Source organism: Henckelia pumila, chromosome 1 (genome assembly GCF_033568475.1).
Source record: "Henckelia pumila isolate YLH828 chromosome 1, ASM3356847v2, whole genome shotgun sequence".
Taxonomy (NCBI): Eukaryota; Viridiplantae; Streptophyta; class Magnoliopsida; order Lamiales; family Gesneriaceae; genus Henckelia; species Henckelia pumila.
Genome location: NC_133120.1, coordinates 108,875,263 through 108,898,297, shown reverse-complemented (window position 1 = coordinate 108,898,297; position 23,035 = coordinate 108,875,263). Strand labels below are relative to the sequence as shown.

General features: G+C 35.7%; 2 protein-coding genes across 3 annotated transcripts; both read right to left on the bottom strand.

Moving 5' to 3' along the window:
• Positions 1-10,117: 10,117 nt before the first annotated feature.
• Positions 10,118-13,117, bottom strand: LOC140878055 (uncharacterized). Its single transcript, XM_073281658.1, has 8 exons — positions 12,964-13,117; positions 12,605-12,893; positions 12,364-12,426; positions 12,026-12,065; positions 11,722-11,786; positions 11,413-11,529; positions 10,420-10,548; positions 10,118-10,286 (listed from the first exon to the last, which is right to left on the bottom strand). Exons 1-8 carry the CDS (start codon positions 13,026-13,028, stop codon positions 10,239-10,241), a joined length of 816 nt encoding a protein of 271 aa, XP_073137759.1. The 5' UTR covers positions 13,029-13,117; the 3' UTR covers positions 10,118-10,238.
• A 1,924-nt stretch (positions 13,118-15,041) lies between these two features.
• Positions 15,042-20,482, bottom strand: LOC140878045 (uncharacterized). 2 transcript variants are annotated; one of them, XR_012149312.1, is made up of 15 exons: positions 20,189-20,482; positions 19,118-19,245; positions 18,836-19,021; positions 18,617-18,685; positions 18,469-18,525; positions 17,546-17,599; positions 17,402-17,464; positions 17,251-17,313; positions 16,695-16,859; positions 16,462-16,617; positions 16,135-16,215; positions 15,972-16,033; positions 15,706-15,821; positions 15,431-15,552; positions 15,042-15,058 (listed from the first exon to the last, which is right to left on the bottom strand). XR_012149312.1 is itself a non-coding variant. In XM_073281649.1 (14 exons), exons 1-13 carry the CDS (start codon positions 20,352-20,354, stop codon positions 15,740-15,742), a joined length of 1,332 nt encoding a protein of 443 aa, XP_073137750.1. In that variant the 5' UTR covers positions 20,355-20,482; the 3' UTR covers positions 15,111-15,430; positions 15,706-15,739. The 2 variants fall into 2 exon arrangements, 1 of the variants encoding a protein (XP_073137750.1); XM_073281649.1 differs by lacking the exons at positions 15,042-15,058; positions 15,431-15,552 and adding an exon at positions 15,111-15,430.
• Positions 20,483-23,035: the final 2,553 nt, after the last annotated feature.

Here is a 23,035-nt window from a genome sequence, read left to right as displayed (position 1 = left end):
TATCTTTTACACTGTTTCTCTCTCCTCGTAAGTCATCTTCCACCGCCATCTGCGTCTTCTTCATTCTTTTCTTTTCAAAATTTTTTCCGTCGCTTTAAATGCTCGTATCTTCTTCGTTTTTGGCCGGATTTTAAAAGTAAATATAGTTTTGGAATCCTCGTGACGAGACCTATCTTTTGATACCGCTTGTGTAAGGTTTCCTCGCAGCACTCGAAAACCCGCCGTCCTCTGTCCACATTTTCCGGCCGGTTACCGCCGCAATCCTCATCAGTTTTTGTGGTGTTCGATTTACGAACGTTTTGAGGTTAATTTGTAGTCCTTAATCACAATTTCAAAGGTTGTTTAGGGTGACCAGATTTTTAGTTCAAAGTCTGTGATTTTCGGTTGGATTTGGATTCAAGGAATTGATAATTGTTGTGTTTTGGATGTAGGAACAACAATTTCGTGGATTTGAGGTAACGAACAAAATTTCCAGACTTAATTGTGGAATTTTGGAAATTTCAGATTTATATAAGTTAGGATTTTTGAATTTTTAAGTTGTTTAAAGCATTATTTAGATGTTTAACTGTGTTAGAATTACCTTATAGTAATTTAGGATTTATTAACTAATTCTGGACAATTTCAGATTATTTATATTTAGGTAATTCGACTTTTAGCGTCGTATATCGAATATATGGTCATTGATAGGATGGTTTAATATGATATAAATGGTTTGCCACAGGATTGAAATATTCGAGAAATACTTGAGATATTTTCTATGGAAATTAAGTGTTGGTTGAGGTACGTATGAGCTGTTTATATTACGACGCCTATAATGGCATGTTATGATATTAAGTCTTTTGTAATGAGTGATAATGTGCTTTATATGCTTATGTGGATTATATGATTGCATTCACTCATTTACAATTTTTCATAGCACGTTGAGCCTTGACTCCTTTGATTGCTATTGATATTGATCTCTTGAGATGTATTGAGTCATCGATGGAGCGAGTGACATTATTTAGTGCACTCCTGAGTTAGCACGAGACCGAGCGGGTAGCAACCGTGCTCTCGATGCTACGTACGACACTCCTGATGACAGCATGAGGCTGGACGGGTCGCTCCTGTCACCCTCCGATGCTACGTGTATGGATTAGCAGTGATGATTCGAGGTCTGCGGCGTTCCTGGCACGGGTGGCCACTGAGTTTATTGTGATACGATTATTTGGACCCCTTTTGGTATCCTTTATTTCATTGATACCTGTCACGCATTACATTGCATTTCATTGCATTGTACTTGATTTTATTCATGTTAGTTATATTTGTCGTAATTTTTATAGTTCGTCGTACTGGGGTCCGACCCCTGTTTTCTTTTTATGTTGTGGTTGTTTGTGATTTCATAGCAGGTTATCCAGGGGGATTTGACGCATCTGGTGGAGCATCATCTAGTGGTACCCAGTGAGGCGAGCGTGGAGTCGAGTTCCCAGATATATGTAAATATATCAGTTTAGCGAGTTTTATATTTGCCGGGGTGATGCCCTGTGTAACTGTATAAATAGTTTTGGATCTTGTTTTGAATGGTTATTTGTGCGATCGAGCCTTGCCGGCTCTGCATGTGTTTAGTCCTGGCCAGTGCGGCTATAGGTTTGTAAATTGAAGTTGTGACTCTATTTTCGAGTATATATTGCTGGTTGTGTTGTACAGGTTTTTGGGATGTCCTATTTACGAATAGGTCATGCCGAAATTTCTGTAGGCCCAAACGCAAATTTTTAACTCGTTTTCGTTGTTTACATTAATTAATCCTGGTTTCTTGATCATTAAATATTAAATCAGGACACGGGCCCTTTCATTTGGTATCAGAGCGTATACTGGGATATGCTCGAACTAGAGTCTAGGACACTCGAGTTTAGACACTAACAAAATGGTTGTGTATGTGTGTGACTACTTGTTTTTACGTGACTTGCTTGTTGTGTTTATTATTTGAACTTATTTGATAGAACCAGTAGTTCTTGGCTTCAGAACTTAGTTTATGAATTCTTATTAGAACTCTGAGTTTCTATCATAGTTTTCTGTTCGTTAAGATATTTCTGCCTGTGTATTTAAATCCTTGTGTCTTGTAGAATGGCACCGGGAGGAAGAGGTAGAAAAGGAAAAAAAGTTGTAGAAGAGTCTGCAGCGGAAAATGTTAGAAATATTGATGATATTTTCAGGGGAAGACGTGGTCGACCAGCCGTTCAGCCTCCGAGAGATGTGGTATTAGAGGTGGAACAAGAGCCACGGGTAAATCCTGACAAAGGAAAAACGATTCAGGCTGAGTTTGATCCAGTAGCCCAATTGACAGAGAAAATGGGAGAAATTCGATTAATAATTTCTCAATTTCAGGAGTTGCGTCCGCAAAAGTTCTTTGGCAATGAACTAGTTGGTTGAAAAGTCTCAACAATATGTTTAATGGACTAGAGTATCCTAATGAAATTCGACTGAAGTTAGTTCCTTTCAACTTAAAGACCGTGCGCAACTTTGGTGGGAAACGACAGCAGAAACACTTTCTGATTCTGGTGAAAAGATCACATGGGAAGTATTTCGTAAGCAGTTTGCACAAGAATATGCACCACCATCATACTATTCTGCTAAAGAAGATGAATTTAATCTGTTGGTGCAAGACAATAAATCTGTTGCTGACTATGCTTATCAGTTTTCTGCTCTTTTGCCTTATGTTCCACATGTTGTAAAGAATGATCGATCAACTCTTTCACATTTTCTGAAGGGGCTTACACGAACGATCCATACTTTGGTGACTACTGGAACTCCATCGACTTATATGAAAGCGGTAGAAAAGGCAAAGAAGATTTAAGCGAGTCTACTCAGGGGTGAACCACAATCAATCCCAGCATCTGTTCCTCAAGGAGCTGGAAGTAGTTCACAGACACCAATGGGTTTACCTTCATATCAGCCTATTCAGTCTTCTCAGCAAGCGAAAAGGCCTTGGTTTAAAGCTAGGGAGAAACCATTTAAAAAGAAGCCACAGTCTAGTTCGTCCAGTTCCAGTGGTAGTCGTGGTGGGAGTTCAGTTGGATCGTCTGGTAGGGTGTACTGTGACAGATGTGGTGGTAATCATTTGAGTGCACATTGCACAGGATTTCCAGGAATTTGTTATACTTGTGGGCAGGCTGGACATTCGTCTAGAGTATGTCCAAATGCTGGAAGACAGCAATTTCAACCACAACAGTTTGGTCAATTTCCTGGACGACCATCATTAAGACCATATGCTCCTGTACCACAGTTTGCTCCTACACAGCCTTATATTCCAGTACAGTCCACTCAGCAGCCTAGGTATCCATCTCCTCAGAGTCAGCAGCGTTTTCCAGGTCCACAGCAGGCTCAAGTCCATGCTATGACTCAGGATCAGGCACAAGATGCACCTGGGGGAGTTATTGCAGGTATTTGTTATATTTTTGAGTATCCTGCACGTATCTTGATAGACACAGGAGCATCTCATTCATTTTTATCTATTACATTTGCTGATGAGCATGAGATTGATTTTACTCCGTTATTGGATACTGTGTCTGTTGCTACTCCTGCTGGTGTTTTCTTGATGTCTAATAAGATAATTTTGAATTGTGTGATTAGATTTGAGGATAAGATCATGATAACCAATCTAATCAAACTAGCTATGTCTGATTTTGACTGTATCTTGGGTATGGATACACTGATGAATTATAGAGCTACGGTTGATTGTTTCCATGGCATTGTGAGATTTAGACCGTATTATGGCAATAAGTGGAATTTTTATGGTAGTGATTCACAATCTCGCATTCCATTAGTATCGGCAATGGAAATGTTTAGATTATTGTCGATATGAAATAAAGGATTTATGATTTATGCTCTTGATGCGACGAAGGAAGAAAAATTGAAAGTTTCAGATATTCCCGTCGTTAAGGATTTTTCTGATGTATTTCCTGATGAGATTTCGGGTTTTCCGCCTCAAAGGAAAATAGATCTTAGCATTGAATTAATGCCAGAGACAAGTCCTATTTTCCGAGCTCCATATCGATTAGCTCCAGCAGAATTGAAAGAACTCAAGACGCAATTGCAAGATTTGCTGGAAAAAGGTTATATTAGACCAAGTGTATCACATTGGGGTGCTCCAGTCTTGTTTGTGAAGAAGAAAGACGGAACGATGAGAATGTGCATCGATTATCGGCAATTGAATCAGGCTACTGTGAAGAATAAGTATCCTTTGCCACGAATTGATGACTTGTTTGATCAGTTGCAGGGTACATCTGTATATTCTAAAATTGATCTTCGTTCCAAATATCATCAACTTCGAGTTCTAGAGGAAGATGTTTCCAAGACAGCATTTCGAACGCGTTACGAACATTATGAATTCTTAGTTGTGCCTTTCGGATTGACTAATGCTCCAGCGGTTTTTATGGATTTAATGAATCGTGTGTTTCGGGAGTTTATAGATCGATTTGTTATCGTGTTTATTGATGACATTTTGATTTATTCTAAATCAAAGAAGGAGAATAAAGAACATTTGACCTTAGTACTTCAGAAACTCAGAACATCGCAATTATATGCTAAGTTTTCTAAGTGCGAATTTTGGTTGGACATAGTATTATTTCTAGGACATGTGATATTAGCACAAGGGGTATCTGTCGATCCTAGTAAAATTGAAGTTGTTCTTAATTGGTCCAGACCAACCAATGTCTCTGAGATTCGTAGCTTTTTGGGTTTGGCTGGATATTATAGGCGTTTCATCAAGGGATTTTCTGAAATAGCTAGGCCTATGACTATATTGACGCAAAAAGATCGACGTTTTGTGTGGACTGAGGAATGTGAAGCTAGTTTTCAGACTTTGAAAGAGAAATTGACTACGGCTCTAGTACTAGCATTACCTTCAGGTTCAGGTGGATTTGTTGTCTGTACAGATGCTTCTTTGAATGGACTGGGTTGTGTTTTGATGCAAAATGGATGCGTGATTGCGTATGCATCTCGTCAATTGAAAGCACATGAGACTCGTTATCCAGTTCATGATTTAGAATTGGCTGCCATTTTGCATGCATTGAAAATACGGCGTCATTATCTGTACGGTGAACAGTTTGTGATTTATTTCGATCATAAGAGTCTAAAATATTTATTCACACAGTCTGATTTGAATATGAGACAACGTCGATGGTTGGAATTACTTAAGGATTTTGACTGTGATATTCAATACCAGCCAGGAAACGTGAATCAAGTTGCAGATGCTTTGAGCAGAAAAGTTCATACTAAGATGTTGGCATCTTTAACTATTTTTAAAGTTCATGAGCATTTGAGAACTTCATGATGGACTTATCGAGCTAAAGGTAATCATTTCATAGTTTCATCTATTCAAGTTGAACCACGAATAATTTCGAAAATCAAAGCAGCACAAAAGACTGATCCATATATTCATCATTTGAAAGAATTAACTCCAGCTGGTCAGTCAGGGAAATTTCTTGTTGCTTCTGATGGATATTTGCGTTATAATGGAAGACTTGTGGTTCAAAATTTGATAGATTTGAAAGACGATATACTACGAGAAGCTCATTGTAGTCGACATAGTGTACATCATGGAATTAGAAAGATGTATCATATCTTGAAAGCCCATTACTGGTGGGAAGGTATGAAAAATGATATTTCTGATTTTGTGGCTAAGTGTTTGACGTGTCAACAAGTTAAGGCTGAAAGAATGAGACCAGATGGTATGTTACTTAATCTTGAAGTACCACAGTGGAATTGAAAACACATTACTATGGATTTCGTGACACACCTACCTCGATCTAATCGTGGTTGTGATGCCATTTGGGTTATTGTGGATAGATTGTCTAAATCTGCCCATTTTATTCCATATGATTGTACTTGGACATATACGAAAATGGCGAAAATGTACATTGATCAGATAGTGCGATTGCATGGTGTGCCAGTTACTATAGTATCAGACCGTGATCCCAGATTTACTTCTTAGTTTTGGTCTAGTTTGCAATCAGCTTTGGGTTCTAAATTGGCCATGAGTACTGCCTATCATCCACTGACAGATGGTCAATATGAAAGGACTATTCAGATACTTGAAGATTTATTACGAGCTGTTGTGATGAATTTTAGTGGTGGTTGGCAAGAATCTTTAGCTTTGGTGAAATTCTCTTACAATAACAGTTACCAAGTATCTATCGGGATGGCACCATTTGAAGCCTTGTATGGCAGAAAATGTAGATCTCCGATCTGTTGGGAAGAAGTAGGAGAACGACAGTTGTCAGGACCAGAGTTTATTCAAGAGATGAAAGAAAAAGTTGAACTGATCAGGAAAAGAATGAAAGCAGCCCAGGATCGTCAAGCCAGCTATGCTAATAACAGACGTAGACCTTTAGAATTTCAGGTTGGCGATTTTGTTTTCTTGAAAGTATCACCATTTCGTGGTACTATGAGATTTGGGCGTAAAGGAAAATTAGCTCCTCGTTATATCGGTCCATACGAGATTGTTGAGAAGATTGGTATTTTAGCGTATCGTTTGAACTTGCCGCAGAGTTTGTCTGCGATACATGATGTATTTCACGTATCTATGCTGCGAAAGTATGAACCAGATCCTTCTCATATCTTGAGGACTGATGATGTGGAGTTGGATGTTTCCTTAGCTATGTTGAGTATCCAGTGCAGATTGATCATAAAGAAAAGCAACTGAGGAACAAGACGATTCCTTTGGTTTTGGTGGAATGGAGTAGACATGGGAGAGAAGAAGCTACATGGGAATTGGAGTCTCGAATGCGTCAAGAATGGCCTCATTTGTTTGACAATGTCATGAATTATGCCATGTACTCTAATTTTCCTATGTACTATCTGTGGTAGATGTTTAACCATTTTGTATATAAGTTTGATGTGTGTTTGATTTCTAGGACGAAATCTTGTTTTAGAGGGGAAGAAATGTAAGGACCCGGTTTTACTATATTAATTAATTCGTGTGTTAAAAATATGTATTACTAAATATCGGTTTATAGACGATATTAAACTGCATATTTAATTTATAGAGCACACAAGAGTTGAAATAACTCAAACCGGGTCAAGTTTTAACCCCGAATGAATAAAAGAAAACACACATTAAACTAATACATATCCATATACAGATATATGATATATATTATCTTTTACACCGTTTCTCTCTCCTCGTAAGTCATCTTCCACCACCATCTGCGTCTTCTTCATTCTTTTTTTTTCCAAACTTTTCCCGTCGCTTTAAATGCTCGTATCTTTTTCGTTTTTGGCCGGATTTCAAAGTAAATATAGTTTTGGAATCCTCGTGACGAGACCTATCTTTTGATACCGCTTGTGTAAGGTTTCCTTGCAACACTCGAAAACCCGCCGTCCTCTGTCCACGTTTTCCGACCGGTTACCGCCGCAATCCTCATCAGTTTTTGTGGTGTTCGATTTACGGACGTTTTGAGGTTAATTTGTAGTCCTTAATCACAATTTCAGAGGTTGTTTAGGGTGAGCAGATTTTTAGTTCAAAGTCTGTGATTTTTGGTTGGATTTGGATTCAAGGAATTGATAATTGTTGTGTTTTGGATGTAGGAACAACAATTTCGTGGATTTGAGGTAACGAACAAAATTTTCAGACTTAATTGTGGAATTTTGGAAATTTCAGATTTATATAAGTTAGGATTTTTGAATTTTTAAGTTGTTTAAAGCATTATTTAGATGTTTAACTGTGTTAGAATTGCCTTATAGTAATTTAGGATTTATTAACTAATTCTGGACAATTTCAGATTATTTATATTTAGGTAATTCGACTTTTAGCGTCGTATATTCGATATATGGTCATTGATAGGATGGTTTAATATGATATAAATGGTTTGCCACATGATTGGAATATTCGAGAAATACTTGAGATATTTTCTGTGGAAATTAAGTGTTGGTTGAGGTACGTATGAGCTATTTATATTACGACGCCTATAATGGCATGTTATGATATTAAGTATTTTGTAATGAGTGATAATGTGCTTTATATGCTTATGTGGATTATATGATTGCATTCACTCATTTACAATTTTTCATAGCACGTTGAGCCTTGACTCCTTTGATTGCTATTGATATTGATCTCTTGAGATGTATTGAGTCATCGATGGAGCGAGTGACATTATTTAGTGCACTCCTGAGTTAGCACGAGACCGAGCGGGTAGCAACCGTGCTCTCGATGCTACGTACGACACTCCTGATGACAGCATGAGGCTGGACGGGTCGCTCCTGTCACCCTCCGATGCTACGTGTATGGATTAGCAGTGATGATTCGAGGTCTGCTGCGTTCCTGGCACGGGTGGCCACTGAGTTTATTGTGATACGATTATTTGGACCCCTTTTGGTATCCCTTATTTCATTGATACCTGTCACGCATTACATTGCATTTCATTGCATTGTACTTGATTTTATTCATGTTAGTTATATTTGTCGTAATTTTTATAGTTCGTCGTACTGGGGTCCGACCCCTGTTTTCTTTTTATGTTGTGGTTGTTTGTGATTCCATAGCAGGTTATCCAGGGGGATTTGACGCATCTGGTGGAGCGTCATCTAGTGGTACCCAGTGAGGCGAGCGTGGAGTCAAGTTCCCAGATACATGTAAATATATCAGTTTAGCGAGTTTTATATTTGCCGGGGTGATGCCCTGTGTAACTGTATAAATAGTTTTGGATCTTGTTTTGAATGGTTATTTGTGTGATCGAACTTTGCCGGCTCTGCATGTGTTTAGTCCTGGCCAGTGCGGCTATAGGTTTGTAAATTGGAGTTGTGACTCTATTTTCGAGTATATATTGCTGGTTGTGTTGTACATGTTTTTGGGATGTCCTATTTACGAATAAGTCATGCCGAAATTTTTGTAGGCCCAAACGCAAATTTTTAACTCGTTTTCGCTGTTTACATTAATTAATCCTGGTTGCTTGATCATTAAATATTAAATCAGGACACGGGCCCTTTCAAGGATTGAGTCGATGCTACCCGCAGGGTAGTGCCTTGCGGGAGATGTGGCGATTTATGATTGGTTAAAATCAGTGGGCCCTACATGAAACCCACTAATTTGACCAATTATGGGGTTACACGTCACCAGCATGGTAATGCCCTGCTGACGGCATGTACGAGGAAGAAATATGGGAAAAAAATTAATTGTGAGAAAATAGTTTGTCTGGGGCCGGCGGGCCCAACACGGTTTAGTACAGGCCGCCCGCAGGGTACTACCTTACGGGTGACGTGTAACCCCATGATTGGTCAAAATTAGTGGATCTCATGTGGGATCTACTGATTTTAATCAATCATGAGCCACCACATCACCCGCAGGGCACTACTCTGCGAGTAGCATCGACTCAATCGCCTAACACTTTACATGAATTAATCGATTATTTAAAAAATAATATATAGTTATTATTTCCTTGGTCTTGTCTTAATTAAATAAGTTTTCTTAATTATTTTTTAAAAGAGAAACAAAATTTGAGACATGTTTTTCGCAAGTAGTATACTTCAATAATCAAAATGACAAAATGAGAGGAAGAAAGGGCATCAAACGGCACCATCACAAGAATTCGAATTTGCATGGTAAAAGGAAGGGAAAAAGGCATTAAACGGCACCTTTTTATGGCATTGCCCAAGGTGTTGTTATCTCTGCAGTACAGAGAATCTAAACCAAAAAAAAAAAATATATTATGTCTAAAATATTATTTTTTACAGAAGATTTTTTTTTGTTAATTATGTTACGGAAAAAATATTGTGAAATATATGCTTATTTCAGTTAAAAATATTATTTTCTATATAAAAAATATACTCATTTGAGTGAAGATTTACTTTTTATGTTAGAACAAATATATATTTAAAAACAATAAAATATTAATCAGTACGAAATAGTTTAAACTTAGATAACACATCATTTAATAACTCTATAATTTGGTAAAATTTTAAAATGTGATTAATGAATTATGTTTATAATATAATAATGGAGTTGTTCCGGCACTGCTTACACAAACCATATATGTTTCGGGTTTCTAGCTCTACCATATCTTTGGTTTCATTTCTTCCACAACAATAACACAATTCTTTTCTTTTTATTATTAGAGTGATGTAATAGAGTTGCTTGGATTTGAAAATATAATCGCAAAAAAGAAATATGACAATTGGGTGGGTGAAAAATAAATGTACATTCGAGAAATAACTCAAATAGGCATTCATTTACAATTTCCCAAACTAAAACCAAACATAATTGAATTGCATTACCTTAAGCCATGCTTCCTAAGGCAATCTTTTGATCTAATGTCAGCCTAAACAATCAAATTGTGAAAAAACAATAAGGTTGTGCAGAATCATATCTTTCAAACTTTGAAACAGCTGAATCATTTAGCAAGGATGATGGAATCTTAAAAATCGACAGGAAAAAAACATTCACCCTCTCACCTGTCTGATGGGTTCTGGAACCCGGAATTTGCAAGTGAATTTCGCAACTTTAATGGCCGTTGTAAGGGATATGCGATGCCCAACAGATATAAATATGGGTTTAACTGAGCCTTGAGTCGATCTCATAGCCTGTACACGGTACAAATATTGGCTGATGCTACTTTCAATGGTGGCACTCCACAAATAAAAGACAAAAACAGTCAAAGAATCAAATGCTATACGATTGCAGATGACACAGGACTATGTTTCTGCAATTGTATCAAAATTTTTAGCGAGCGACGACATTGCAGCTTAACTCTTTTAAATTGTAGAAACCCAAGCACTATGGTTCAACCACGACAAACCATGTAGGCTAGCGAGGCAGTTGTTCTCCAACAATTCTCTAGAAGTAATTGTTGCAACTTGCAACTCATAACAATCAAATACATGACTTTGGATTTGATACGAGTCAAGCATTTGTACCAAAATTTATACTCAATAGTAATTGTATGAATCGAATATCTTAAATCTAATAATTGCCCAAACACCAGAATTCAATTACCAAGCCACCTAGGCATGTGCACAAGACTGACATGACAACATAGACGATTGTAGCTTGCCAACAAATTCTACACTTTTGCACAAGACCAACACGACAACATAAACCCAGAAAAAAATGGTTGTTTCATCAGCTGGGGAGGTAGAAGAATTCTAATTTGCTAGACTTGGTGAAGACAATTTAAGGGAGTAATTATTATCCCAGGTTGTTTTTGTTTGTTTTTTTTTTGAGTTGGGGATGAGAATTGTTACTATTGGGTTTCGATCAAACCTAAGACCTCATCTCAAATTTGAGACCTTGGTGCTAGATAAGCTACAAATCATCGCCCAGAATAGTTGTTGATTAAATTAAAAAGAACACTGGCAGGACATGCGACAGAATATAAATTGAAATTGAAATTGAAATAGAAGAAGTATATGGAATTAGTACATAGGTTATGTAGCAAATTCTATTACCGCTCCTAATGCTGATCCGGAGGCACCAATCAAAGTGAAAACATCTTTTGATGAATCCTCCTCGGCCTCAATCATCTGTCTCACTTTAGATTGTGTGAGGCCATCTACATGGTGTAGCTGGAAAAAGAGTGACACACATCTTATTGACAGCTTCAAAAACTAGAGCTTGATAAAGATATGCAAAATTTTAGAAAAGTCGACCTAGTATCAATGACATCAAGTAACAGATTGGAGGCGATTGCTACTACAACTTAGATTTACATATTTGCCAATTTTGGCGTATAGAGACATTTACCAGTGAAAACTTACTTTCTTTCCTATCCCAATCGTAGGAAGATCAGCCAAAACACCAAGATGGCAGGCCAATCCAAAGCCTGTGCAAGCTCCCAATAAAAAGATGAATAAACAAAGAGCAAATTTAAAGAAAATAAAACAAAAATTGAAGAAAAGTATGATCCATTGAGTTGGCACTTAAACATAATGAAAACACACTATTGTCCCAAATTCACAACCCAAGGGAGGATAGAAGGTGCATGAATGATATTATTTCAAGGATAACTGGTAAATATATGCTATCTTTTCTTGTATGAGTATATAACAGAAAACGACTTGCCCCGAGGATGAAGAAGTCCATTGCCGTCAACCATCAATAACTGTTATAATACATGACTTCAGAAATTTTAGTATCCACATCACGAGAACTTCATTGGTCTAAGAACCATATATGGCAACAAACACACATGTTATACCTGCACATAACTTTTAAGGGGGAAAACTCCCTAGCAACTCTCAGTTTCTTAAGAAATGGAAAGCATTGCATAAAACCTTTATTTCATATTTTCATGAAGTAAATTTAGTAACTTTCACCATTTCGCCTTACGCATCATGGGCGAGCAATTAGCAATTGGAAACAAGGTTGGAAATTTCAATTATATAAGATACGGCGGGCACCTGAGGATAGGACGGAAGATCTTTCCTCTTCATTTTATCTAAAAGTTCTAGAAGCACTGGAGCCTGTAAACAGATCAATATTAAGATAGATCCCAAATTATTATCATCCACAATCGACCAAAAAAAAAAAAAAAGAAAAGAAAGCGAATCTTCCATTTCCTAATATCTTATTCTAGAAACAACATGACAATTCCAAATTGGAAAGGGGGAAAACAAGAAATGGGGTTTGAAGTAGGAAGACCTCTCTGAATGCCAAAAATCCAGGAATATAAGGAACACGCAGCTCTACCACGGCAGAATCTTCGTATACAACTTGAAGAGTAGTCATATCCAACACCACGACGGTCGCACATGCAATTGAAGAGTCGCTTTTCGAAAAGCTCAAGTCAACCCCACACACGTACCTGAGGATTTCGCCACATTCTGACGAATCCTGATCCTCTTTCGCTCCAGAACCATCGAAATTCACGGGCAGATTCCAGCTGAAGTCATCCTCTGCGATCAAGCTTTTCTTGAGTGAATCCTGAATCCTGCACTAGCGTGAATTGGAAAAAAGTAAAATGGGTTGAAAGACTGGTAATTGAGATGTCTGAGCTTTACTCAATCCACTCCTTGTGAAATTCCGGAGACCGATGATTTCTTGGGAGGAACGATCTTTCTTCCATCGGGATCGCAATGCGACTATGCGGGAGACTGGAAAAGATCAATTCGCTGCATATATTTTTCGCGTAATTAAATAAAAGAATTTTTCAATCTCCTTTTTTTTTTTTTTAACAGACAAATCATTTATTTTTATTTTTTTTGACAGAATCATTTATTTAATTTTTTTTTCGAGTTGATTGATTTATTTATTTTTCAAATGTACTAAAATAACTTTGTTGTAATATTTTTTTTTTGACATGAGAATATGTAGCTGTTATTTTTCAATGTGCAATGGGTAAACGCTGCGCTAGCCAAGTAAATCGCATTAGATAACTCACGTGTGTTAGGCTAGTCCAATAAGTTGGGAATGAAACTCTAATTTTTAGAATGAATCTAGAATTAAAGTTAAGAGACTTACACCTAAAGTAATAAATTATATATTAGTATCAAAAATTTATAATAAAAATATCTAAAATATATTTTAAAACTCATTTGAGAATTTCATGAATTTAAATTGATCGACAATGAAAACGAATTGTTTTCTTCTTCTTTTTTTTTTCACTCCTTACAATTTATTTTGATCCAAATAACAAACGCTTTCTCAAAATTAACAAATTAAAATTTTCATTATTCAAGAACTACGATTTTAAATCTTTCAATCACTAAAGTCTCACTTTGTAACGCATGACATTACACCACGATTACAATATTTAAAAATTAATTAATCTAAAACAAAAGGGATTTTGTGTTTTCTGTTTGTACTTGAGACTATAAAGCCTCACGAGACTGAAGTTTAGAGAGAAATTTAGGGAAGCAACACGTATAACAGTATTAACTATGTTGGACATCAATAAAAGTAAATAAAATAAAAGTACAACCCTAATGAAGATATGTCCTGTGTGTATAAGGTCTTTGTCTATGCTGCTCATGTGCTAGATCCAAGAGCCTATATTTTTTTTTTTTCATTTGAAATGACATCATTTAAAATAATATCATATCAAATGCTAAAAATAATGGATCGTTAAATCTCATTTGGACACTACCCCAATGGGATAGCATAGACAAAACCATGTATAAGATCTCAACATACCTACCGAATAATATCGAAAGTGTTGTAATTTTTTAGAATTTGACTATGTGATATTCTTATTATTATTATTTTTTTGAACAAGAAAATATTCATTGAACATAATCAACTAGAATTACATCAGAATAAGAGAAGACGAAGGAGAAAATCGTCCCTCCAGATCAGACATAGATTTGATATTCTTATATAAACTAAGGTGGTATGTTGAGACTGCTGGCTGTTTCAAGAAGTGCCCAAAATTTTTTCTGCTTATTCACAATTTGTTCGATTCAGGTATATATTTTTCCATTGATGAATGATCATATCTAGTTGCATCAAAGAAATATGGGATTTTTCGTGGCCATTTACGTCTACCGGTTTCTCTTCCACGACCAGCCACAAAAGTACTCACCTCTTCGGGTACACAGAGAGCTTCGCAAACATGTGTAGCACTGCAACAATATTTCAGAGCACCATCTTCTCTTGCTTGTGGAATCTATTCAGTGCTTCGAAAAATACAGAATGATCAGAATCTTGTTCCTGCATTTTCAAGGGCCCATTGGCTTTCTTGTTGACAAATTCATCAATGCAAATGGACTTGCAACCATGTTGGAATTGTGTCAGGTGGGGTTTAGTGCAAATGGTCATATAATTGTTTTTTTCTGCATATACCTCATTCTTTTGTGTTTTATTGACAACATGTTCTGTTGTATGCACTTGCTGTTTTGCAAATTGTGAAATTCTCAATTGAGTTTCACAATCTCATTGTGAATGCCTTCTTAAGGGATGGTGGATTTGGCATAGCTGTCATTTTAGAAGCAGCACATGATGCCTCAGGATGTACAACAAAAAAACAATGGAAGAATTATTTTTCTTTCTTTTGTAACACGGAAATATTATCAGAACATGTCCAGAACAATTACATTGAAAATCAGGGTAGAAAGCGATGCGACCCATCCCTCCCAACCAGTCATAGAAACAGCTTTCCTAGTCATGACATGAAAATCATGATTCATTGATCTAAACTATGGAAGATATATATAATCAAACAAATTTAATGCCATAAAACAAAAAAACAAAACGTGACAAGCTGTTTAGATTGTGGGTCTGGAATGGAACAGTATAGATGGCCATAAAGAAAGGAAAATACATTGAAATAACATTAGAGACAATGGTACACATATCCAGACCGCTACTTACAAAACAAAACTACTCAACTCTATTCTAGATAAATTAAAAAGAAAAAGGAAAAAAGAAAAATAAAAAGAAAAGGAAATTCCAAAAGCTTCAAGATCAACAGTGTAATACAAATGCTGCGGCTATATGCTAAGAAGGCGTGGAAGAGAGGCCAAAACTAACCTGCGAAAAGTAGAAAATAAAGCGTTGTCAAATGTCGAGATACTGCCATCAAATTCAGATGCAGAAATGGACTGTCCACATGAAATGCTGGATATGATGACACAAAACGAGGTAACACTGAGCTGATGAGAAAGAAATAGGTTTAGAGTCTTCATGACCTTTTAACAGTGCAAAGCACAGTAAATAGCATCCACACATATAATGACATGGGAATGCTGAAAACAAATCTCGCAACATAAGGTTCAATTGACGCTTAACCACTTAAGTGGGCACACCTGGAATTAAGTAAAAATGGAGTGGTTTAGCTCATCACTCATCTGAGTGTCCACGTTTAGCCTTCCGACGTGAATTTTTAGCGTTACCATTGCGAACAGGCTTCCTCCCCTTGTTGCTGCGGCAATCAAAGGATTATAAAAAAAACAAATGGCGTCGCATAAGTTAGATTTTAAAAACAAGTTCCACGCATACAAACTCAAAACAACATATTCTCGATATCAGAAGTGAAAATAAAGCAGGGTATGTAGTAGACCAGATGACTAACCAGCAAATGGCTGAAAATAATTTCCACAGAAAAAAGATGGGCAGAGCCAGTAGCGCGGAGGCCTGCAATATTAAAGGTCAATTTAATAGCATTGTCCAACCTTTTTTGGCTTTTGCACTGAAATATTGGAAACATAGACACAAAAGCCTTGTCAAATTCTTACAAGAAACCAAATCAACTCTTTCGTTGCAAGAGGTTTAGTAAGCTCGTGACTCTTCAGTTTCTCTTGTAATGTGTCTTGGACCTTCATTACAGACGAGAAAAATATGTTGAGATCATTAACCAGTAATGTAGCATATATATGGACAAAGACAACAGCTAATAATCCGTTCACTTAGGAAGGAGCCCCTTAAGATTAATGAGCCACAAGAAAACAAAGCTCTGGTAAGATTCAATTAAGAACATCATTTTGACGAAAAACCTCAACAATCCTCTCATCTGAGAGGCTGCAGAAGAGAAGACAAAACTTGAAGGGTTTAAGTTCACATACCTGATGATGGTAAGTAGTTGCTGACTGAAGGAATTTCCTGTAGGTATGAACTGCCTTCTTTTTATAAGGCTTCAGAGTAAGATGTACTTTATCAAAATAAGGCCTAGTTGCAGTGGCAGCTTGATCAATATACGGTTTGCTTAATCTCTTCATTTCCTGCATGGTAAGTAAATTGTCTTATGCTGCAGAATAGAGAAAAGATCAACAAGGGAAATAACCAAACCATATCTCACCTGAAAATAGGGATTCGTAAGCTCCTGAACTTTGATGACATGGGGAGTAACAGCAACCTTAGAAGCTTCATATATTTCAATAGTTTTTCCAGTGAGCGATTTGACATGCGGTTCAACATTGGTAGATATCACCACCCACTGTTCCTTTATTGCTGGTACCCATTTCTTCATAAGATAATATGGAATAGAATAAACACCAAATCACAAATTAATAGAAGAAACAATGCAGGCAAAGCATGACAATAAACCAAGAGATAAATAAACAAATTGTACACTATTAACACTATGGAATGCGGGATGAAATTGAAAGCAAAATAGATCTCATTAGACAGCATAATCCAAATCGAAGTGCATAAAAACACAGATCAGCTAATTATCATAATAATAGGGTGTAAATAAGTGAAAATATAAATATAAATGTAAATATAAATAAAGAAAAAGAGTCATTGAAATTTAATCACATCGTCAACTTCCCCTTTCTGCAACAAAACCTGACCAGAATAAATCAAACACAAACAATCAGGATATATGAGCTCTTGTGACTTGTGAGACTTACAGTTTTAATTGTTTCCACATGTGGTGCAGCCCATGCTTCAGCTTGCGTCTTCTTCTCTATAGCCTGAATTGACATAAACGGGTGAAAGCTGAATTCTAAATATTTCCGAAGGGGAGCATGAGCCATCATGTATATCACACCAATGTCTGACCTTCTGTGTCATCATCTCCATAGCAGGCTTCCCATGCAGCTGCCAGTTCTTCTCCAAAACCAACTGAAAATTGAAAGTCAGTCAACTACATAATAGATAACACACAAATATTGGAGTGCTTAGATAAATATTATAAAAAAATACCTGATATTGCATTAAATATTCTGCAAGCCAAGGTGGAAACCATGCACCATGGATCTGATTACAGTTTTCACAGATTGAAGAGGCAAATTCAATAAGAAATATATCCAAATTGACTTTTACTTGCTGAGAAATGAAACGACATTAAATATAATCAAAATACCCAACCAAATGAAAAATAGCAGGAACATGAATTACGTGCTCTTTTCCCTTTATGTTCAGAATGTCATTCAATTTGGTCAAACTAATTGTCAGAAGTAAGACAGTCGAACATGAAGTTCATTTCTGCTTTTATGATAATCCAAATTTGCCTTGGAAGCTTGTAATTCTAAATGAAGTTGTCCAGTATCTCTATCCTACACATTTTATAACCAAACAGATTGATAACAATTATCAATCATATATAAATCCAAATGGTTATACTTGGAGAAAGCCTTGAAACAACTCTCATACAACAAGATATTACAATAAATTGATGATTTAAAGATTGGACCTAAAATACCAAATCAAATAGTCTATTTCCACTAGATAATTTTTGCATGTGCGATATTAAGTCAATCTAGTTCTAGAACACATATATCACTTCATCAGTATCTGTTCAAAGGGCCAAGCATTGCTCTCCTCTAATGATTAAATAGAAAATTAAGTACTGCACTGATCTATGCATTGGCTCGTATGTTGGGCATGGCCATTACAAATTAGTCACTATGAATGTATCGAGGACTTAGGTACACAACTAAGTTAGGCAGAAGAAAATCTCAGTGTATTTTATGGTAAACAAAGATTTCAAGGGAAGGGGAGAGGTGAAGAAAACGGTAAGGCTCAACAAAGACATGGACGCGCATCAGGATATTACAGCGCATATCATTTACCAAGTGCTCATATCCAGAGCTGTAGAAAGAGAAAATAATATGATGAAACTATACCTCCATCAACTCCTTGGTTTTGGATGTAGCTTCAAACTTTGCCTTCATCATTTCTTCCTATATATATTTGGTACAGAAAAAATAAATATTCGATCATACAAATCCATGCGTATTTGTATCTATCGTCTTGTCATAGTTGACACAATACCTCAGCAATTTGAAGAGCTCGTTCTGTTTTCCGCAACTTTGTTTTCTGTTCATCATAAATCTTTTGAAGCTGTACAGGCAAAGAATGTCACGGTATAACAAATTATACAGATAGTTAAATTATATCCAAACCACATTAACCGGAAAATTGTGTAAATTTAGTTTCCAAATAGTTTCAACTTTATACACGTGTGGCTCTTTGGATACACATGTGACTTACATTCTCAACTTTAGCATTCAATTCCGACGCCTTCTTTTCAACTTCAGCAGACCGGGTTTCCAATATATCTCTTTCCTTATTTCTCAAATCAATATTGGTTTTGAGTTTCTCCACCTCCTTTTCCAGTTCATCAGCTTTTGCATGTGCCTTCCCCATTTGTTCTGCAACATCTAGCTTTCCCTTTTTCTAGAAGTAAAAAAAGTACCTTAGATACATATATAGCTTGAACATAAGCATTTCTTGAGCTCGTGGTTCTATGCACTATATTAATTAATGACTCACCTGCAGAGAAGCAATTTCTCTCTCCAATGCTGCAATGCTATGTAATTTTTCTTTTATTATCTTCTCCTTTGCAGCAATCACCTCATCCTTGAGTTTTGTTTCTCGAGCTTTCTCATCAATAAGGGACTCTTAATACCAAACAAACATGTAAGATAACATAAGACATCAACCAAATAACATAGCAATACGTAATTTTGCTCCGTCTGTGGCAGGAGAAGGTAGCAACACGTATTATACACTTATAGGTTCTCATAAACTGAACAAGGGAATAAATTATAAAGTTTGAAACTAGTCGTACAAGATGAAAAAGAGGGATCACGACGATCCTGATGGATTTTACATTCTTATATGTAACTAGCCTTCCTTCAGTAAGGCCTGTAGCAATAGTGATATGATATCCTATGAATCTAACAGATAGTAAGTTTCACTTTTCAAGAATCATGAATCTGATTAATTCTTGTATGTACTAGATAAGCTTGGCATTGATAAGCCAATTCTTTAAAATAAACTATTATATCTCACAAAATTAAAATTTAGGAGACACCACCCAGATGTGATTGCCTAAAGACGCAACATCTATCCCTACCACCAAAAAATTCAAATACATAAAAGTTCATTCCTTTAAAATAAAACTTGACGTTTGTTTTCGATGAATACATAATTGAACGCAATCAAGCAGAAATACGGCCAGTCCCACTTATCAATCCACCAAGTTAAACAATTTTTCCACACACTCCGCACGAATGCTCTTCAAATGGATATTTTCATATGTTGCCAAATGCCAAGTATACGGAAGGTGTTAGCAGAAACGGAATACTTCATACCTTCCAAAATTTATTATTTTTCCGAGGTTTTCTTTTCATTAGTAGACCAATCCAACCTCTGAACATGAGTTCCAAAGTAAGGATGATGGGATAACATTTTCCTTTCGCATTAAAAAAACTTGAAAACAATCGGAAAACCACGAAAAATAACCCACAGATTCAAAATTATGCCAATGAAACAGGTTAAAATCAAGGGTTTTCCACTTTGAATAAAAAAAGAGGAAATCTTCAACAAAACAAAACTAACCAAGAATATGGATCTTGGACTTGAACTGCTCTACGACATCTGAGCCATGGCCATGCGATCTAGAAACACCATCGGCGTCCGAAATGGACACGTCAGCATCGGCAGCGATCCGGCCAACAATCAGCGAAAGAAACAGGGTAAATATGAACAGCTTCAACACCGCCATAAAGCCACAAATCGAGGCTACGGCGCTCCGGTGGCTGAAAATCGAGCAATTATAATCGTTTATCTCGAAATCTGAGAAGATAATCTTTGGTTTGCAGAGTATTGTCTGTTCACGATGGGCACGAGGAAAAGCATAGGCTTTACTACTTTGTAATATTTGCCTTTAAATATCCTCTCTACGAGTAACTTCTGAGCTAATTGACCATAATGCCCTTGCCGGCTAACAATACCTGAAATACCTCATTTGCCCTTCATAATTGCCATTTCCCAAACTACCATCAAATTTTATTAAAACAAAATTGAAGAGCTATATATAATTTTTTAACATATATATATATTTAAGATCTAATTATACATTTAAACAAAATTTCATGTTGTAAATCATTCATCTTAATTTTATTTAATATTTAATTCAAGTTTTACGAATGATTAAAATCATGTACAATTATTTTATTCAAATATAAATATAATTCTTATATTAAAATCTTTCATAATCTCATTTATAAATCAATGATGTCTTATATTATTATTATGGTCATCTCCCTTGTTAATCATAAGAAGCATATAATATTTTATTTTAAAAAATATGTTAACATAATAATTATATTAATTAAATTTTTATATATAATATAATTAATAATTTGTTTCTATATTATTAAATGGGTGTGGCTCTCAAAAAATGGGGTGTGACAATTTAGTCAATTCATGGTGCATGGCGACGTGTCCTTTTGAGTTTCTATTAAAATTAATCTTATGTTTTTTTTGGGGGAAATATATAAATTAATCATTTATGTGGTGGTGGTAGGGGTTGTTGGCATGCACGTGTCTTTTTGGTCTGACCCAAATAAATTCCACCTGGACTTTCTAATGTACAACTACCGCAGCAAAATGTACACTTGAATAATGATCCTTTTATATGCATTTTTGTAGCATTATTATTATTATTAGTTTGTGACCATGTAAGGGGTTTGATTGGTGTTATCATTCAAATCAAACTACTTTTCATTTGTTGACAAACGATAAAATGGTCATATACACCCAAAAAAAAATGTCATTTTTGCTATCAAGTTTGAAAATGTGCAATTACATGTAACATGATTTATGACGATTGTGATATGGATATGGTCATTTCAATAGACCATATAAATAAATTATAATAATGCATCAATCTAGATTAAGCATCTTTATCATTTTAATAGACATATCTCTACTTTCATTCAATAAAAAATATATTATAAGAATCCACTTTAGTGAGTTCTAAAAATAAGCTAATCATAATAAATAACTTAAATGATTTAAAAAATATCCTATCATGTTAAAAATCTACACACAAATTATCAGGGACACGAACACTTAACATACATATAAAAAGATCACAAGGTTTGAGTTAGGTGTTCTTTTTGGGTGTTTTTTCACCTTAATAAACACTCCATCTAAATTTTGAACGGAGAAATTCAACTCCACAATTTTATTCAACAGATTTGAAAAAATGTAATACTTGATTATGAATAATTATTAGTCAATAAATCCTGAGCCAAAAATAAATAAACTGTTGTTTGATGTAGCTTCTTAATAAATTTATCCTCAAGTGAACTTTTATTCTATTCAATTCGGACTGGTAATACTTGGCTGCGGCGAAAAAATAAAAAAGAAAAAAAAATAGAAAAGAAAAGAAAAAAAGAATTCGCTTTGTGTAGTAAATGTCAATAATTAAATGTAAAGCTAGTATTCGTAGAAGCTATTAGAGAGGAGACAACTCTTTTAATGAGAACTCACAGAGGGGCTATTAACGAATCTGGTAGGAAAATTAAGGTTGGTAGGTGGAGTGTGGTGGCCTGGTAGGAGAGCTGAATATAATTTGCAAACAAGCATAAAACTATTTATTTAAATTTAAAATTTCAAAAAAGATGTGGGAATAAATTAAATATGCAGATTAATGATTCTAATTACCAGATTTACCAATCAAGTTTCCAGTTTAAATGCAATCATCGTTGTTTCATTCATAAAGTGTTTTTAGAGTTTGCAAACACTATTTTCGTAAAATGCTGATCAAATCTGTAAACATGGTCGATGTGTTTTCGTAAAATGTTGATCAAATCTGTAAACATGGTCGATGACTCCTCCCCGCAACACTTAGTCGTTGGTATGCCAAAACTTGATTTGAAACTTGATTCTGTTTGTGATACGTGTCAACTTGGCAAACACACAAGAGAATCTTTTAAAAGCAAAAATTTTATATCAACTTCTATGTCCCTTGAACTTCTCCACCTAGATCTATGTGGTCCCTCGAGGAACGCTAGTCTAGGAGGAAAGCTTTATGCGTTTATCATTGTAGATGATTTTTCACGTTACACGTGAACATTGTTTTTAGCTCACAAAAATGATGCCTTTGAGTATTTTAAAACTTTTGCTAAACGTGTTGAGAATGAGAAAAATCTTTCAATAAAACAGATCCGTAGTGACCACGGAACTGAATTTCAAAATGAGAGTTTTACAAATTTTTGTGAAAAGAAAGGCATCGGTCATAATTTTTCTTGTCCTAGGACTCCTCAACAAAACGGAGTCGTTGAGAGGAAAAATAGGACACTTGTGGAGATTGCGAGGACCATGATATGTGAGCATTCTCTACCAAAATATTTTTGGGCTGAAGCAATGAACACTGCCTGTTACATTATCAATCGC

Excerpts from the sequence above, each read along its gene's own strand:
- LOC140878055 (XM_073281658.1), bottom strand. The coding sequence starts at position 13,028 with ATGGAAGAAAGATCGTTCCTCCCAAGAAATCATCGGTCTCCGGAATTT. Across the intron at positions 11,787-12,025 it reads TGGACTTCTTCATCCTCGGG|GCTTTGGATTGGCCTGCCAT; the intron begins GCAAGTCGTTTT and ends GAGCTTGCACAG. Across the intron at positions 10,287-10,419 it reads TTCCAGAACCCATCAGACAG|GCTGACATTAGATCAAAAGA; the intron begins GTGAGAGGGTGA and ends TTGATTGTTTAG.
- LOC140878045 (XM_073281649.1), bottom strand. The coding sequence starts at position 20,354 with ATGGCGGTGTTGAAGCTGTTCATATTTACCCTGTTTCTTTCGCTGATT. Across the intron at positions 17,314-17,401 it reads TGGAGATGATGACACAGAAG|GCTATAGAGAAGAAGACGCA; the intron begins GTCAGACATTGG and ends ATGTCAATTCAG. Across the intron at positions 16,034-16,134 it reads AAGAGTTGATTTGGTTTCTT|GCCTCCGCGCTACTGGCTCT; the intron begins GTAAGAATTTGA and ends TTAATATTGCAG.